Source organism: Ptychodera flava, chromosome 8, assembly GCF_041260155.1.
Source record: "Ptychodera flava strain L36383 chromosome 8, AS_Pfla_20210202, whole genome shotgun sequence".
Lineage (NCBI taxonomy): Eukaryota > Metazoa > Hemichordata > Enteropneusta > Ptychoderidae > Ptychodera > Ptychodera flava.
Genome location: NC_091935.1, coordinates 17,753,749 through 17,772,754, shown reverse-complemented (window position 1 = coordinate 17,772,754; position 19,006 = coordinate 17,753,749). Strand labels below are relative to the sequence as shown.

Here is a 19,006-nt window from a genome sequence, read left to right as displayed (position 1 = left end):
TTCATCAAAGATGCTCTGTTTAACGAAGGAAGCACGTCATTTTCTTCAACCTCATATATCGTGAGATCTAAACAGTCCCTCATGGGTGAAAGGTCTTAGCCAATTTGCACATGAACTGTGAAAATTTTTTCAACACACTTAAAATACTTGCCGTTTTATAACATTTTATGGGTCTTCAGATGAACATGGTCAAAAAGTTTAATTCAAATGTTCTAATACATGTTGTAATGTTCTACTCTTTCCCTTTTTACACGGTTATTGAGTTACATGGGCATTAATTCCCATTTAAAGGATGTGAATATCACAATGCAGATGTCAGTTTCGGTCTGCCTATGATCAATCTTTAAAAACAGCTGGCTGCCCTAGGAGAATCCACGACTCGTTTCGCCCTCTTATTTGTTCGATAAGTTTCAGAAAACGTCACCATTGTTTGAGTATATGATTCACGCTATCAAAAAAACACAATAGTATTATATATACATTGTAAAACATCGTGTATGGGACGGTTTTTACATCAACCAAGATTAATCTGACTAAATTGTTCTTCAATTATCATAAAAATAAAGTAATCAAGTATATTTCCACGAAGAGCTTACGCGACTGAATATAACGAATATAAGGCTTTAGAATTAGGCTTTAAAATATAGATGACATAATGAATGCTGACGTCACCCTCTTGGACTACCAACAGGGTACGTGAGTTTTCATTGTCACCTCTTTGCCCTCTACATTTGTATTGGACCAAGAAAGTGAACGATATGACTTCGCTTTGTTTCAGATGTATATTGATCTTTATGCCTGCATATTCTCACACAAGACGCCCAGTATGGATTCGTATGTAATATGGATTTGAGTGCAACGTTGATCTTTGACTACAACTAAAATTACCTAAGACCTTACGGGTTAATATATTTTATCATCTTAAACTATACCTTTCACGAGACTCATAACCCACAAACATGGAGGATGCCAAAGAAAGATTTGTCAAATTGGCTTGTATTGGACCTCGAAAATAGGTACCGCCCCGACAACGTTATTACCCCTTCGCTGAACCGATAACAGTCGTTTGGTGATGGACACGCCTTATCGCATGGTGACACATTATACTCATCAACAGGTTATAAACTTAGAACATGATGTTCTGATTAGGAAAATGCACTTGACGAATTTCTTTAAAAACTTAAATGATGAAATTTTCAATAAACATCTTGCATAAATAAAAGCTAAATGCAATGCTCTGTTTTGATCAAATCAGTTTCCCCCTCTTCCAATCCCCCCTCTTTTCATCACCATCACTATCATCATCGTCGTCGTCGTCGTTGTCACCGTCCTCCTTACTGTCGTCATCGTCGCCATGTACACTAGGATAAGACATTTATTTATTAAATATAACTTACATTTAATTTAGAAAGTTATGTGCTTTGAGTCGTTAACCGACCTGTTTTTTTATTTTCAAATGCGTGCATGTTTTTAAGAACGGGCTTAGATATATAAGAGTATCTCTGGAGAGGTAACTGGAGTTTAATAATTAGTGGAATTATAAATCCTACTTGATGACCCCTTTTATGTTCGCATTTGACTATAGCGAGAACCAACTTTCGTCCAATTAAATTACATAAACGAATTTGATTCGCTGATGGCCTCGGCCATATCTTATTTCCTGTCACATCATTAAGTATCCATATTTCGTACCATCTATGTTACTGTATGTAAAGTTGTCCCTCTTGATGAAGATGTTAGAAACAAAACAGGAGTCTGAGACATAAAGCACATAAAATAGCTATTTATGTAGGTTCCTGCATATTTACTACCCACTGGGAATGTGTCGAATAAGACCATCAGTGCTTTGAGACAATTGAATTAATAAGTGAGCAGTCCGACGTCTACTGCGCACACTTCCTGAAACTAGGCCATTAGCAAACTGTGTTTGAGCACTTTCTCCTTTGAAAATTTTCTTAAAAACACCATTGCATTTTGCTTTTTGTGACTAAGTGTCCTTACAACGAGATGTTAAACTAAAATTATCTGTAACGGTTTACGGTCTGTGAAAACAACCAATAGTGTATGCAAAATCTGTAGATGTAATCTAGATAATCTTGCATGTAACACATGTCAAATTTGAAGGGCGTTCCGATCCCTAATACCTACTTAAGATAATCGGGGAGCTCTTTATGTTTATTAAAGGCGACTGAACTGATTAGTTGCCATTTGTACCTCGTTCCTCGGGCTTGAAATCAAAGATGAAGATTTCGGCCTTGTTGATATTTGGAGTCATATGTTGCTTCCAAAAGGTAAAGTGTTCACAATCATGTTCGTTTTTGTTTATTTTTCCTCTTCAGACGATGTCATGTCTTCGCGTCGATCGTACGTATTATTCTAGTTATGTCGTAAGCGATGTATGTAAATTATGTTTAAAGCTTGTTTGTGTTTAACAAAGTGGTTTGATTTATGGTGGGGACAGCTTTAAAATAACGGTGAATTCGGTTGAAATGCGTTCCTTCTTTTCTTGGTAAATATTCATATTAATGTTATTTGTTTCAACTGAAATAATGACTAACTTTGAAATAATGATTAACTTCTGAAATAATGACTAAAACTGAAAATAATGACTAAAACGTCCACCAGTTACCACTATTACCAATGGCATTTCGGAATAATAACCATGGCACAAGCATATTACAACAGTTGTCAAGCAGCCATCCGGCATGACTCATAAGAAGCCCGACATAATAAGCCAAAGACTATACTGATTGCGACATACGAGATGGCATCTAGTTACAGTAGAGACGATTATTAGAACTGAATAGAGTTGCTTACTGTATAAACACGTACACGGGAGCATTCTGATTTGACATATACGCGCTGTGTAAAGCTTCATGTAACCAGATGCCGTCTGGTCTTTCGTAGTCTTTGTTTTGTTTGGCTAATTTTATCGGACTTCGTGTCAGTATTTCGCGGTGTTAGCTTGACAGTAGCTGTACTGTCGAGCAAAATTTCGTGACTTGGACTTTCATGTACCAATAACTTAAATTTGTTGTCATTTTTTTATAGAACTTTTAAAAGAATGATATCCTTTAGATCATACAGTTGTTGCTAAGTGAAAGCTTTTGTCGTAGTTATTTTGTACAGAATAAAAATAAATTAAGTGCCTTCAATACTGTGTTGGAAATGAAGAATTGAATTATTATTCCTGAAAGAGTAAGCACATGGAATAGTGACATAAAGATTATAAATATCATCATTGGTGGCCGTAAATTTTAGTCAACCTGGTCAGACAGTTTTACCCAAGGAAACTTGAATATTTTCAGATTTAATTATAAAACTTGAAGTCGGAAGATGTTCAGAAAAGTACCGGAAAGGTTCAATATTTGAATTCTAATACACCCAGCATGTTAAAGAAGAGAACGAATCGGACAGAATGGTCTATCATGCAAGTTTTTTTAGTCCAGTGCTCATGCATCTATCATTAACATCACTTCTCCCCAGGAGCCTTCATATGATAGACAGTGGAAAGATAAACGTCTGCTTGCTAGCATGCTGTTGTAAGGGAAACCACATTCATCGCATACATAACTGTAAAACTCCAGAAATGGGCTTCTTTCGATGTCGGCGATACCGTGGACATTCAAAGTCACCAAGCCAATTACTCCCAAATACCCGAGACACAATCCGAGACATAAAAGTCACAGTCCACACTCATTACTAATGAGGAACTTGGAAAGCCGCTGCTACATACAACATGTTGTATATATATATATATATATATATATATATATATATATATATATATATAATATATACTTTGTTTCAAAATATAATAAGTACATCATAGATCAGTTGCTGTCAGGATGCATCGTACTTGTCCGTGTCGCGCTATCTTGGATATAGCACAGACAAAGAGATGGAGGTAGTGCGCTAGACTAAGAGACCGTTGAGAGAGCGTTGCCCTGTCACCTGGCACGAGCGTTGCCGAACGCACGTAGGTTGCTTTCACTCTCAAGCGATAAACTGGGATGATGTTTTCAAGTTTCAAGTATTAAATCATAGGTATAATGTTCAATAATTCAAGACCTTGCATCAAATTACAATGGAACTTTACGAAATTACTATTTTTACTGAAAGAATAACCCTTGGTAATAATGGTAAAACATCTTATAATAAATCGAAGTGCACAGTGTAAAATATTTACCAATGAGGTATAAAGTCCGTACAAACGCATGTCACTCCCAACAACATGCATATAACCAAGACATTGTTACTTCTTTGCAGATAAAAGTTGAAATTGTATGCTGGTTTTACTGACAAACAAATCAATAAATGATTGACAAAAACTTTGGAGGCACTGGTATATCCTGGATAACCAAACAGCCAACGAAATGCATTAGGTGCACAACTGTGATATTCGCCTGTAAAACAACTATCTGACAAAACGTGCATATTAGTTAAGCGCGGTTTTGTCATATGGTCGTCTTACATATGCTCAACGCTCTTGACAGGTCTCTGTTTCTCCAGCACTGGTTTTCTGCTTTCTTGCTCCAAGATTTTTGAATGGGATTTCCCCAGACTGTGTTGGGGCAGCCGAATGAAAGCCCCGCAGTGCGAGACTACCCAGCAAGACAATATGTGCATTCCGTGTCTGTTTTGACGGTAGCTTTCTGGTAAACAGAATTAAAATGTGTACATGTGTAAGTTTAAATCTTAGCGCTGAATTTGAACTTTGGATTTAGCATTATCGCGAAAGACCTGTATTCATTTATGTGACGTGGAAATTTTCCGATCTAGACTTTCAGTCCCTTATTTCTTTAAAAAGGCATGTCTTACCACATCAGCATTCCATTTTAATTCTTCATCCTGCAAGGACAGTTCGCATACACGTTGATCTTTATTTTTTCCAATATTTGCATTGCTTTGCGTATGTCACATCAGGAGTATTCATATTCGGTATCATACGTGGCGTTAAATACAAAATTAATACTTACAAAAGTTACATTCCCACTGTATCCTTGATAGGGATTTTAGAGTACATCAGGTGTCGCAGACACGAAGCAGATCAATTGCGCATTAGTAGATTTCCGACTAAAAACTGCATATTTGTCGATTGGCCGTAAGAGTGTTTCAAATTATTTGACAAAATAAAACTTGCTGCTCCAATTCTACTAGATTGCACATCTTCGGCGTTTACCAGGCAATTGACAAAGTGGACTCTTCGAACACTTTCACAAAATATCTTAATATCATAAGAGCTTTATAATACTCCTAACATTAAATAACGATAAATCAGATAATTAAAAACATTTTTCTTTGATAAAGCAGTTTCATTTGCTCGTTGAAAGGATGTTTGTCCTTCAAAGCGAGACTTTCAAATTAAAGATACCAGCGACGGCCAATAGTTTATGCAAAATCTGTAGATGTAATCTAGATAATCTTGGATGTGACACATGTCAAATTTGCAGGGCAATGCATTCGCTAATACCTACTTAAGGTAATGAGAGAGCAATTTCAGTATAATAAAGGCGGCTGCTATCGTTTGTTATCATATGTAATGTGTTGCTCGGTTTTGAAGTCAAATATGAAAATCTCCGCAGTATTGTTGATATTGGGACTGATTTGTTTCTGCCAAAAGGTAAAGTATTCCCTATTTTTTCGTCTGTTTATTTATTGTGTTTGTTTGTTTGCTTACTTGCTTGATATAACTCGTTTATGTTTGTGTGTCGCCGTTTTTCCTCTTTAGTAAATCTGATGAATTTGCGTTCGACTTGCACTCGGGACTAGGCTATATTGTATGTCACATTCGTCAATCCCCAAGAAAGCTTATTTGTTTCTTACAATGTGAGTCCATCATTGATGGAGACGATTTTTTAAATAACGACGGATGCACTTGAAAATTGTCTCCCGTCTTTGTTGGAAGTGAAATAGTTCAGACAGAAAACTCCACCAGTTTTCATCACCTTTCTATGGCATTGTCGTTCTGTGTAAGAAGGAACAATCGTCATAAAGCTGAATCAGGGAAGGTATCAAGTATTATCTATCTCAAAAATTTCACCTTTTTTCATATATACAAGTGGAGACATTACATGTAGGTATACTGTTCAGTGTACCAACGAATTGATTATTGAGAAAATGGTTGACATAAACGTCGGCCATCTAAGTTTCAGAAAATCCAATCGTGCAGTGAAGGCAAACTTTAACATGCGTTCGGCGATAAAAGATCGTTCGACTTTTGCTGTTTGAAAGCTTTTCACGTATTTATTTTGTATGGTAGATAAAGATCTGAGTACTGAAAGTATTGTGTAGGGAGTCAATAATTTGATTTCCCTCATAGAGTGACCATAATGATTATGAACATCAGACATTGGTGGATGTTTCTTTTGGTTAGTCTGATTCGATATTCAGATATTTTACTCAATGTAACTTTTCTCAACATGAATTTAGTTTTTAATTTATTATAAAACTTGAAGACTTCAAATAGTTTTAGCAAATCACACGAAAACATTCAATATTTGATTTTATGGGTGCAGCAGAGTTTAATAGAATCAAACAAATGGTTGATCATAAAATTTTTCTAGTTCCTCGGCGTGTAGGCCTATTATTACAGTTAATTCTCCGAAACAGAGTACTTGTACATGTGTTCGACAACGGCAAAACAAGCCTTCGCTTGCTGCAATGTAGTTGTTTGAGAATCAATTTCATTGAATAAGTAACTGTCATATAAAGCCCGCGAAGTACGCATTTTTCGATGTCGGCAAGTTAGTACACAGTAAAAATTATCTCAGCAAAACTATACGTGGTTTTCGCATATATTTTGATGTTACCTCTTCAGTGAACATAATTCCCCGTTTTCGCGTCGTTGCCGTGCTTGAATCCCATGCCATGTTTAATTGCTGAATCTGATGCTGGATATCGAGAATCGTCTCGTCAAAGGAGGCACTGCAAAATACCTTCATTAAAGATATCAGTCCACAGACCAAAGAATGTTTATTTTTGCTTCTCCTTCGTTGTTTCAAGACTATGATTCACGGTTATATTTGTAGCTTAGCGGTCCGGAGTAAATTTGAATGGCTGAAATCATTTGGGACACAAAACACTTTGCAGTTTGGGTGATGGAAGAGCCGGATATGCTGAGAGTCAACGCATCTGAAATTGTTAAACTCACATGATTATTCTTAATAGCGAACGGTGCTATAACTTATTCAGGTTTGTCGACATGTATAGCAGCTCGGGATAGATTTCTCTAGGTCAGTGCCTTTTTAGAATTTTATCATGAATAAACGGTAAATATTCAATACGCTAGTGGTCAAAATTGTATAATATGGCATCTAAACAATTCTGAAACGTAAAATGTTTTGACAACATGAAGGATGCATGATTCATTATTTAGAAATATTAGTCATTATTCTTTAATTCCATCTCCCGCAAATTTATGAATAAAGCCATGCACATATATGGACTATTATTGGTTATTTCTTCCCTCAGTGGTGACATTTAAATTAGACTTCTTTGGCAATACCTTCTCCCTCAGCGAGATTGTGCGGGAATCTGTAGCAGCTGTGGCCCGGGGCGAGGGAGTATTTTACAAAGAGTGGGGTTATTATCATCACTATTGTGTAGCCAAGTTTCTGTGCCTATGAGTATGTCCATATCGTTTTCGCGAATAATGTCAGAGATTTGAACGGGTTTATTACTGATGTACCTTGTGATCATGGAGCAGTATCCATAATTCTTAATATTTGGTAAACTTTTGTCCAATGGCATACTCGGCAGAATAAAATGACAGGTTTCCCGTGAATGGCTGTAATTTGACGGGTTTTTTTCTCAGCGAAACGGTAATATGCCATTTTCATTGGCAGTTGTAACTCCTCCTCGTTGATAACAAAAACCCAGAGATTTCAGCTCATGCCAGGTGGATGAAGCCAATTTTGATAATCAGGAATTGGTCACTGCATTCCTCATGCTAAGAAGCGATAACCTGCTGTACACTAAAATACATAGCAATTGCACCTTTGCAGAAGACGCGTAACCATTCTTCTAAATCACGTAAAGTCAGTAAAGCCGTAATTCGATGATACAATAATGAATTAAATAACAAGCATTGGTCTTCAAACCTTTGAAATAAGTCAGAGTAAGTAAAAATCAAGACGTTCAAATAAACTTAAAGTAACAATGGGCAAGTAATTAGGGGGCATAGCAAAATCGTTATAAATTCTGCTGTTTGAAAGTATAGTATGGAAGCAAGTTATTACAATTGAATCACTGGAGAGTGAAATTCATCTTTTGGCGTTTGTAGATGAACTACACTGTGCCCTTATAGAGAATACGATTTTACCAAAAACAAATGAAATATCTACAGAAAGCCCAAAGGTTAATGTCAAGACTCAGCAACAATTGTCCGTGGCCAATAGTTCAATAAACCTATCAATAACTAAATAATAAATACAAAAATAAATATGTCAGTTAGTCAGTAAGTCAGTAAACCAACCAAACAATCATCAGTCAACAAACCAACCAGCCATCCAACCAATCAATCAATTTTATTATCTTTATGTCAAATTTTTATCACGTCATCAAAATAGTAAACTTTTGCACTGAGATAATGAGTTACTGGTTAATAAACTGAATTTTAGCAGAGTACGGCGCGCCAAATGTTTCAAAATATTTATCGATTCAGTGCAAAAATAAACTGTTTTTCTCAATTGAAATAAAATTCGGTCTCATTAGGAAGGAAATAAGTAAGAAAAGTATAATTAAAAAATAAAAGACAGAAATGCCATTTAATACTTCATTTTAACTTGAGAAAAAATCTTTTAAGCGTAATTAGGAAATAAACAATTTTCAACGATTTGAAAAAGTCATACATCCATACTTATCGACATACATACACGTATAATAGTTCGCGAAAAAGGTGCAATGAGTGCTGATTTTACAAAAAGAAAAAAGAAAAATATGTTATACAGTGATACGTCCAAAAAATTCACAAGAAAATCACTAAAAATCACTACTACCACTCGGAAAAAAATAGTTCAAAAATAAAAACGTGAACCACATACAGAAAATAATTGTAAAAGAATCAGACAAAAAAGCCATGCACACATAAAATTATTTATGTACTTCAGAAAATTAAAAAGCACTACGTCTCATAATAAACGTATTATAGATAATCAAAATATAATATGAATCACCAGCCGCTTTGACAGTAAAGAGAAAATCAGAGAAAAAATCGGCAGTGATGGCTCTAGACAAAAGTGGATCTCATCTACAAAAAAATAAAATAAAATGAAATAAAAACGAAAAAATAAAAAAATGCCATGAACAGAGATACAAAAAAAAAAACGCGTAGGCCTGTGGAAAGAAAAAAATAAATGAGGACTCGCCACAGCAAAAAAAAAAAAAAAAAAAAGAAAAGAAAACAAGAAAAAAACAAGCACTCGCCACAGAAAAAAATAAGCCCAAATTACAATTATTTTATTCAAAAAACTCATGGTTCACGTTTCCTTCGATCGATGAATCCCCAACAGCAGGGAATCCGATCACCACATACTCCAATGTTTGACGAAATATTAATCGAGCATTTCAGTGATAACGTGACATCTTGAAACCTAGCTCTGTTTGGCTGGGCCCTGCTCTACTTGAAACCATACTTGATGAAATGAAGTGGGCAATATCACCTAAAGAACGTCCAAGTTAACAGTGAATAGTTCCAGAGAGTCAAGTTAACTGAGCCAATTTCAGGCAGTCCACAGGTCAGATCACGAGCGAGACGTACAACCCATGACCCTTCATAGCAACACTGCGAACATATCAATGCCTTAGGCGCGGTATGGCAGGGAGCCCACTGCAGGCCTTCCACCGAGCCGCACTGTCATCGCCGTTTGGCCTACATGATTTCTACATAGTTTTATACGTATGGTTCGATACATCGGGTTCAAATACCATGATAATAAACCACCTCGTTGTTTGCTAATTTCTCGTCTATCCTCAAAGATCACCCAAATCATGATAAAATGAATAGTTTTGAAGAAATCTGCCGCGTGTTGAGAGAACGTCCATCGCTTTCCGTGTTCGACAAGACAAGCGACGCAACTGTACAAGCCTTACCTTACGACTACGAGTATGGCGAGAGTGTCCGGCCTTCGCAACGCCAGACACTCTCACTATACTCGCAGGGCTAGACAGGCACATACACGACATGTCGATCCCCATTGCAGAAATCTTTATATCCACACAGTCCAATATATGGAGCTACGATATTTGTGCAGTAGCCTATACATAGCTCTTGGTGGCAGGGCAGGGCTGTGAGTTACCGACGTTATACGGCCTGGCCGTATAACGCCGGTGTTATACGGCCTGGCCGGATCCGGTAACTCACAGCCCGGCCTTGCTGCGGTTCCGTAGCCCTACCACTCCCTTTGCTGGTTGTGTTGAGCTACAGTATACAGAGAAATAGCGGCTGCTTGATCAGTGTTTGTCAAGTCGGGCGCGTTCGCGTTCTACAGGTACTAGTGAAAACGTTGCCTCGAATTTAAACGGAGTGTTTCAGCCCGAGTATTTTTGCCTTTGCCACACTCCGTTTAGAGGCTAAACCCACGGGATACGTGTGTGGTTCGATACATAGCGGCCGCTGCTAGCTTTGCATGGCAGGGCTGTGTACGTGTTATAGGCGTTATACGGGAGGCCGTGTCACGCCGGTAACACACAGCCCTGCCATGCAGAACTAGGCCACAGCGTGCTGCGTGGTATGCAATTTTACTATGCATACCCACACGGCGGCCGCTGTGTATCGAACCACACGTAACCGTGGGCTAGCGGCAAGCCATCGTTTTGTTGGGGTTTGGGCACAGACTGTCTATGGTTTGGGAGAGGCGGCCCTACACTTTACAGCGAGGGGATCGCTGGTTGCCGGCGTGTAGGCCTACTGTACTAGCGACGGGACCGCCGGCCGCTGGCTTACCACCTCGAGTGTACATTGGAGCGAGGAGACCGCTGGCAGCCGACGAACCACCACGAGTGTTTTGTCCACTTTTAACCAAAACTGGTAACTGTTTAATATAGAATGGGACGTGTACGTGTCGGTAACTTGGGCGTCCATGAGATGATATTGAAGACTAGAAGCTGAGAGTTATCGCTGAAATACCCCAAATATCATGTCCAACATCCGAGTGTGATGATCCCAAACCCTCTGGCATTAAACTGTAACAATCATGACGTTGACAATTATTCAATTTTCATGTTGGGCTTTTTCTGCGGGGTGTCCCACTCTGTTTTCTTTTCTCGAACGGGCCTCTTTTTTTCTACTGATTTTTTTTTTTTTTTTTTTTTTTTTTTTTTTTGGTAACCTCTTTTTTTTTTTTGTAACCTCGCTTTGGTTTTTTTTCCAAGCTGACCTCGTTTTGGTTTCTTTACAGCCTCAACGCCGGCGGCGCGATCTCGGTCGACTTTTCAATTGTGATTCTCTTTCTTTTTTTTAGTCAGACCTGATGGTGGTTCGTTTTGTTTTTTGGTAGTAGTGCAAGTACTAGTTGTGTTTTGTTTTTAATCATTTCAATATTTTTTGTGTATGCTTGATTTTTTTTCTTATTTCCCTTATAATCAGCATTCATTGCACCTTTATATCAAATACACGTGTATGTGTACGTCAATAAGTATGGGAGTGTGGTATTTCCAATTTTTGAAAAGTTTATCTTCTCATTACGATTTAAAATATTTTACAATTAAGCATTACATAACATTCTGCCCTTTTTTCAATAATACTTTTCTCGTTTATTTTCTTCCGTAATATTTCAATCAAGAAAGACGGTTGCACGTCATCTTTATCTGTACAGGCACATTCAAATATTTAATGACACGTATTTTCAAACGAATGCTATTTTTTTGAAAAGGTACATTAATAAAATGCAATGATATGGACGAAAGAACTTTTTTCTTCATTATTCATACACGTTTAAGACTTTTTTTATAAATAAAATTTGACAGTTTATTTTTACTCTATGACGATAAATATTTTTGAAACATTTGGCGCGCCGTAGATGATGTATCACAATTTTATCCTCATGACACTGGGGATGCCAATGAGCAAAAAATAACATATGTTCGCAATGAGGTATGTTTTGGCAGTTACCTGTATTTAAGAAAGTATGTAACGTGAACGATGTATTGAACAGCTATTGGACTCAATTGTTTCATAAGTAAGTTTTCAACACTGCCTTAGGCGATGTAGTCAAATTCTCTGACGCGTGATTTTACTAGCAAATCACCAAGCGCATATGACATAATTGGGCATTTGAGTCAACTAAAGGCCAAAAAAAGAGTTGTTTCTGGTCAGCGCGAGTGTCATTTCAGAACCGGTCCGTCATTTCTTTTTTTTGGTTACATACTCATTGGCACAGCTATCCTTGATATCCCTGTTTTGCATGTCCAAAATGTTAAAAGGTAACAAACCGAAATATTGTGCAGCCAGTGATAAAAGAAATAACTGTAGCGTTTATAGTGTTAAATCAGCATTGTTAGGATTAAACAAAATTGCATCATCGCATCACTCTTGAATATAAAGGACCAGAAACAAACATTTTTACCCTTATGAAAAAGCTTTAAATAATGATCATTTGCTTCAACGTCTTTTCATTCATATATAGCGGTTGACAACCGCAAATGAGCTCATATATTTATTTTTTTATTTTATTTGCTCATCAATAGCGCCATCAGGCAGCCACTTTACAGACAAGAAAAAAAAGAAAAGGATATAATACAACAATGACAAAAATAAATTAACATATCTTTTAAAAGTTGAATGAGATTCTTCAAAAACATCGACATCGCAAACCTTATCAATCAATTATCGTTAAAAAGTCGTGACGTACGTCCAATCAGGCCATTTTTTGTAACATCAACTCTACAGTAAGGGATGTGTAAGAGAGGTCTATGTCTAGCAGAGTATCTAGGCACGCAGAGGCCATAAACACCTGTACAATCTGTAGAGTCATAAGAAGATAAAAGGTATTAACGCACAAATATACAATCAACTAGTTTCCTACGTAAGAACAAAGGTTGAATTTTAAATAGATTACAGAGCAAGTTATAGTCACAATTACACCAAGATGAAGAGTCACTGTGACATCCCTGCTTATGATGTAAATATATAAGAAAATGTTTCTGAATTGACTCAATACGGTTTGCCTGACTGTCAGAAATTGAATTGAAAATGCCTGTATTACATTCTGAAATTGGACGCACCATAGTAATAAACAGATGTCGAAGGACAGCAACTTGAATGATCATGTTAAAATTGCATTTAATGAGACCAATTATGCGATTGACTTTACCTACAATAGAGTCAATGTGATGAACAAAAGTGAGTTTGGAATAAAAAATGATACCCAAATCCTTAATGTGAGAAACATGATCGAGCAAACAATTATCCACATGGTAATTAAACTTAATAGATTTCTTTTTTAAGGTGATGGTAAGTACATTTACTAGCATTCAAATTTAAGCGCCAAATTTTTGACCACTGAATAAGTTCTACTTAGGACTTTTGTAAGTGCTTGCTATCATCAAGAGTTTTTAACACGACTGAAAAGTTTGGCATCGTCTGCAAACAGCAATGACTGAACAGATACAGTCATCGGCAAGTCACTTATGTATAATGTAAATAACAAAGGCCCAAGAATGAAACCTTGTGGCACACCGGATGTTATCTGGCACCAAGTCGACGCTGCTCCATTTACTAGGACACATTGCTGTCTGTTATTCAAATAACTTTTCAACCATTTCAGAATATTCTGATGAATGCCAAAATACTGTAATTTGTAGAGCAGCAAAACGTGGTCAACTCTATCAAAAGCCCTGCTCAAATCTGTACAGATAACATCAAGTTGTTGCTTACTATCTATTGTATCAATAGCATTTTTGACAAGAACAGCGAGATTGGTTGTGCAAGAGCGCTGTCGAACAAAACCATGCTGATTTGTTGTGATGACTGGACTAACATGAGTATAAATATTATCACAGGTTAGCCTTTCGATCAATTTTGCTGTAGTTGGAAGCAGCGACACTGGCCTATAATTAGTGACCTTTTCCCTCTTCCATACTTGTGTATTGGTATTACATTAGCCCCTTTCCAGATGTCAGGAAAATACCCTGAGAGAGTGATATCACAAATAGCTTCCAAACTTGGACTGTTAGTCCAATTGAACATTTTGATAAAACATGATTACTAATATTATCAGCACCCTGGGCCTTCTTAACGTTGATATTTGACAACAGATCATACACGTGTTCTGTACTGATTTCTACATTTTACATAACCTTTTTGCATAACCTTATATATATATATATATATATATATATATATATATATATATATATATATATATATATATATATATATATATATTATACAGATATAATCGAGCGAAATTAGAAATCACACTGCTCAATGCAAAAGCAGATCATTTTTAACATTAAGATAAATTTCTTTACGTAAAAAGTAATAATATCTGTTAATTAGGGAACGAGTACAATAAAAGACAGGAGCTCGGAAGAGAACGTTAGGGCTACGAAAAAAATCTTTCTCTTTAAAAGGACCTTGAAAATTCCAGAGTAAAATGACGAGGCATCCAACGTTTTATTCAATGCAAATCGCTTTGAAATGGTCAGATCACAATTCTTTCTAAGGTTATACAGTGAAACAACTGTTTTTGAATGACTGATGATCATAAATAGTTTACGAACACTACAGTGCCGACTGGCAAAAATCACTGCGTCAAAAAGGTGGTTCAATGAGCGAGCTATATGCGCGCACATGTGTGGCTAGAAAATATATGTTTATGTTACATCAATTAAAAGTAGTTTCTTTTAAAGATATATCGTAGCGAATTTACCATTGTAAGCTTTGCCATTCGGCATTAAAGGTATACTGTCACCTGTTCTAATTTTGCCACAGTTACCATGAAAAGAGAAAATCTAACCAATCACAGATTTTAAGCAGGTGGTTTCTTTTTAAAACCAGCGCTCAACATGGGCATTTTGAATACCAAGGAAGACCCCTTTGACTATATGTGGGCATATTTAGATTACAGGCGACTGTATACCTTTAAAGTACATGTTCTTATTCTATAAACACGTTAATCACACTGACATTAATTTGCCTTGCAGGCAACAGCATCAAGTCTTGGAAGAAGAGCTGCAGAAGGTAAGTGTCAAAAACAGAGTAAGCTCAGCTTTGCATTTTTGCATTAATGCTCAGGCAGTACAGATGGGGCTATATCAACTTGTCGGTCAATTCATCATTTCCCCAATTATTTCCACAAAGATAACAATTTTATCTTAAGTCGTATTTACCTTGCACATTTGCTCGCATGCATATATGCATGCAAATAAACATACATACATACATACATACATACATACATACATACATACAGTGTGCTTAGACTTTCACTCTATACTATCGTATGAATAGATATTGTTATTAAATTTCCTGTCGGCAGAACACCATTCAACGTTAATTGGGGTAACCACGGACAACGAAATGATTGTCTTGGATGAAGACGGTGAGTGGAGTGACCCGATCGAAAACAGTTGCTGCGTTCTCAGTGTGACGGTGCAACCTGGTGGAATCGTCATTGGAGTAGGTACAGACAACCAGCTGTATGAGTGGAAGTCAAAAGGAGGTAAATGGTCTTGGGTTGGCCCTGTGGAAGACAGCTGCTGTGTAATGGCTATCAGGACGGGCACAAGAGGGCGCTTAATCGGAATCAGCACCGACAACAAGCTAATGACTAGGGCGCAGCTCAAGGGAGCAACGTGGCGGAGACAACCGAAAGGTTGTTGTTTCCTATCGGTGGAGACCCTTGGAAACGGCATGATGTATGCCGTTAACAAGAATTACAAGGTTAGATCTAAGATAGACATCTACACTGGAAACTGGAGTCCTGTTAAAATCACAGGAGCTGAAGTCAAGGATTGCTTATATTTAGATGACAATAATATTTCACTCGGTCTTTCCATAGATGGATGTCAGATCTATCAACTTGAGTATGAAACTATGACCTGGCTACCCTATTTGAGTCTTGGAGATAAATGTCTAATATCTTATGGCGAAGGGGAAGACCCAGGTATGCACCGATATTATATTTCACTTTTTTTATTTAAGTGAATCCAAAATGAGGATGGAATCATTACAATCTAAGCAAAAAGCAAATGAGCACACCTAACTTTGCTTCAAAGTATAGTTAAACATCATAAAGGGGAGAAAGATGATCTTTATAAGTATTACCGTATTTCAACTCGGGCCAGATGGTTTGCAAGATAAGGTGTTAAGGGCACGTGCCATACCGCTAAAATGGGTTTTGACGACATGGTGCTTTTAACTTTTGCTGAATGATTTAAAAGTTCCAACTGTAATGCATGTGTAAAACCAACACGGACGAATTTGTTCATTCACTTCGGGCCAGGGGCCTGTGGCACTCATCTCTTTGTTAACGAGAGTGTCGAATCAGTTAGATTATTTACAAATTGCACTCAAAGCCAAACGGAACTGACGATACAACCAACATTTAACGAGTTCGTATTCTATTTATTGACTTCACCTCAGCATTCAATACTACGCAACCCCTTCTTCTCCTTCAGCGGCTCTCTGATTTGAATATGGATGTACAATATCCATTCCATACGATAAGGGATTTTCTACTTTACAGGTCACCAAAAGTGCTATGAGTGTCACTTTTTTGTTTCACTTGTTTGAACAGGGGTGCCCTAAAGGTACTGTACTCAATATCTCAAATCAAATAAAAATTCAAACTCCAGTTGCAAGTTTATGCAAATATGATGATGACGTGGCTTGTACGGGTCTCTTCGTGGAAGAACAAAACATGCTTTATGTAATGATGTAATTGGACCATGTTTCGATCTTTCAAAAATGGTGTTAGTCAAGTAAATGGAAATGAACTTTTTTTAAAACAAAGGAATTGAGAATTGATACGAGTGAATGGGAAAAATGACAGTGAATGGTCAGTCTGCTGTTAAGATTGTTGACTGTTTCAAATCCCGAGTCTCAAACTGACAAAATGTTTTAAAAATAATTCTTTGCTATTGCAAAAACTCTTCTAAACTAAGACATCATCAGGAAAAAGCGCTGACCCCACGTTGCCGATTTAGAAGTTTCTGGTAAGCGTTTAATACGATGACAGGTATATTCTTGGATGATAAATTTTTTTCCATGTTTTCCACCTTAATGTTTGTGGAGTGAAAAATGATTTTTCAAATTTTCTTAAAATAATGGACAATTAAGTTAATTTAGCATGTAACAGGGTTAGCATGAGAACCGGTGCAGCTTACCGTATTGATGAGACAGATGCCGACGTCTATAGATAGCTTCAGAGCAGTAATGGCGGGGTATCGGAGCAGTTTTCCAAGATACTCATGATTTGCCTGCATAAGTCATAAGTAAAGGATACAGTGAGTTGCTCCCTGCCTCAAAATCACAGAAATATGCATGCTTTGCATGTTGCACTAACTGAAAGACATAAAAGTAGGCCAAATGTCATCCGGTATAATTGAAAATCAAAGAATAAAAGTTTGGTCCCCGGCTTGTCCAAACGCGTAGGAAAAAAACAATAATGTGCATAATCAATGGGTTATGTCACTAATTCAAGCCACAGCGCCCCCCACCCCCGATCCAAAGTGTCTCATGGCACTGAATAGGTCACACTTCGTTATTTATGGATACATTTTGGTCTGTTTTTGTCCCTATGCAAGGCATCCTAATATTCAATGAGGTTAAAAATCGTGAAAAAGCGAATGACTACGTGATGTCTGTTATATAACCAAATAAATGTTGATCTGTACTAGTTTCAATAGGTGAGATAAGTGAAAGTGGGTCTAGGATTATTCATCCCAAAATTTGGAAAAACACTCGACCCAATACCGATCACTATCAAACAAAAAACCTACCCTCTGACAACATTTAGATATGCGCAGTCAGTGAGGTGGAAAAGTGGTTCAATAAGAGCCTCCAACATGTGGCCTATACCCTTTAATAGTTGTTGCTCTTAGTTATTGAGATACATGAAAGTATAGCAAAGGTCATGTAAGGTCATTCCAAAATATTGGAAAATGAATTTATCCTCTACTGCTTCATATCCAATAAAACAAAACCCCTAGCCCTAGCCCTACTGGTTAGCTTACAGTCATATGTAGATATACTGTGCAGCTAACACAAAGATACATTGGTCAAGGGTCATAAATATCTTAGAGTTAAAACTTAAAAATCCTCTTCTCAATTGTCATGAGTTGGGATTCGTTCATTTTCGCCTGTTTTCCAGAAAAGCCCGTATTATATATATTTTTATGTCTACCAAACCAACTTTGGAGTCGGAAGAAGGGATAAATTTGGATTAAAACGTAGTTGCAGTTCAATGGAGAATTCGTTAATCCCATCCGCCTCGTACTTCGTAAGACCAACAAGACCCCGCACAGACAGAAGTTTAAACTTGAGTGGTAAACAAACAGTAAAAATTGTGCAAGATTGTTGTATTTGAACATTCCACAAGCTTTCTTACATTAATTTTATGATTCTTCAGAATGTACATGGTTTTGAGGTCAAATTCAAATGTTCTACTTCCTAACTTATATTGTTTTGTTTCTCCACAGTTATTGAGTTACACGGGCATTGAGTCATGGTTGTAAGACGATTTTGGATGACCAACTGCCAAGGTGAGTTTTGTCTGGCGCATGACTAGTTTTGTAGAACAATTTCCTGCCTCAGAAAAACCTAGTGCACACCTCGCGTTTCAATTAGGTCCAGGAAACTCAATCAATATATAAGTACCAGATGTATAACTCTATCAGCGAAATGATCTGATATTCTACATCGGTCAATAGTTACAGCGACTGGGTCTAATCTCACTAAATTGTACTCCAAGTGCCGCTACTTACATCACACTCAACCTTTCTTCATTAGAAGTTCATGCCATGAACATCACTCTTGAGAAAGAATTTACAACATCCATTC

General features: G+C 37.1%; 1 protein-coding gene across 2 annotated transcripts in view; it reads left to right on the top strand.

Moving 5' to 3' along the window:
• Positions 1-2,168: 2,168 nt before the first annotated feature.
• Positions 2,169-19,006, top strand: part of LOC139138688 (uncharacterized) — a 28,362-nt gene continuing 11,524 nt past the window's right edge. The window contains exons 1-4 of one of the 2 annotated variants that reach the window (XM_070707183.1): positions 2,169-2,291; positions 15,148-15,184; positions 15,483-16,109; positions 18,646-18,708. In XM_070707183.1, coding sequence (XP_070563284.1) covers positions 2,241-2,291; positions 15,148-15,184; positions 15,483-16,109; positions 18,646-18,668 — 738 coding nt within the window. In that variant the 5' untranslated portion in view covers positions 2,169-2,240 and the 3' untranslated portion in view covers positions 18,669-18,708. Of the gene's footprint in view, positions 2,292-5,481; positions 5,624-15,147; positions 15,185-15,482; positions 16,110-18,645; positions 18,709-19,006 lie in introns of those variants that run through there. The other variant, XM_070707180.1, reaches the window with a different exon arrangement.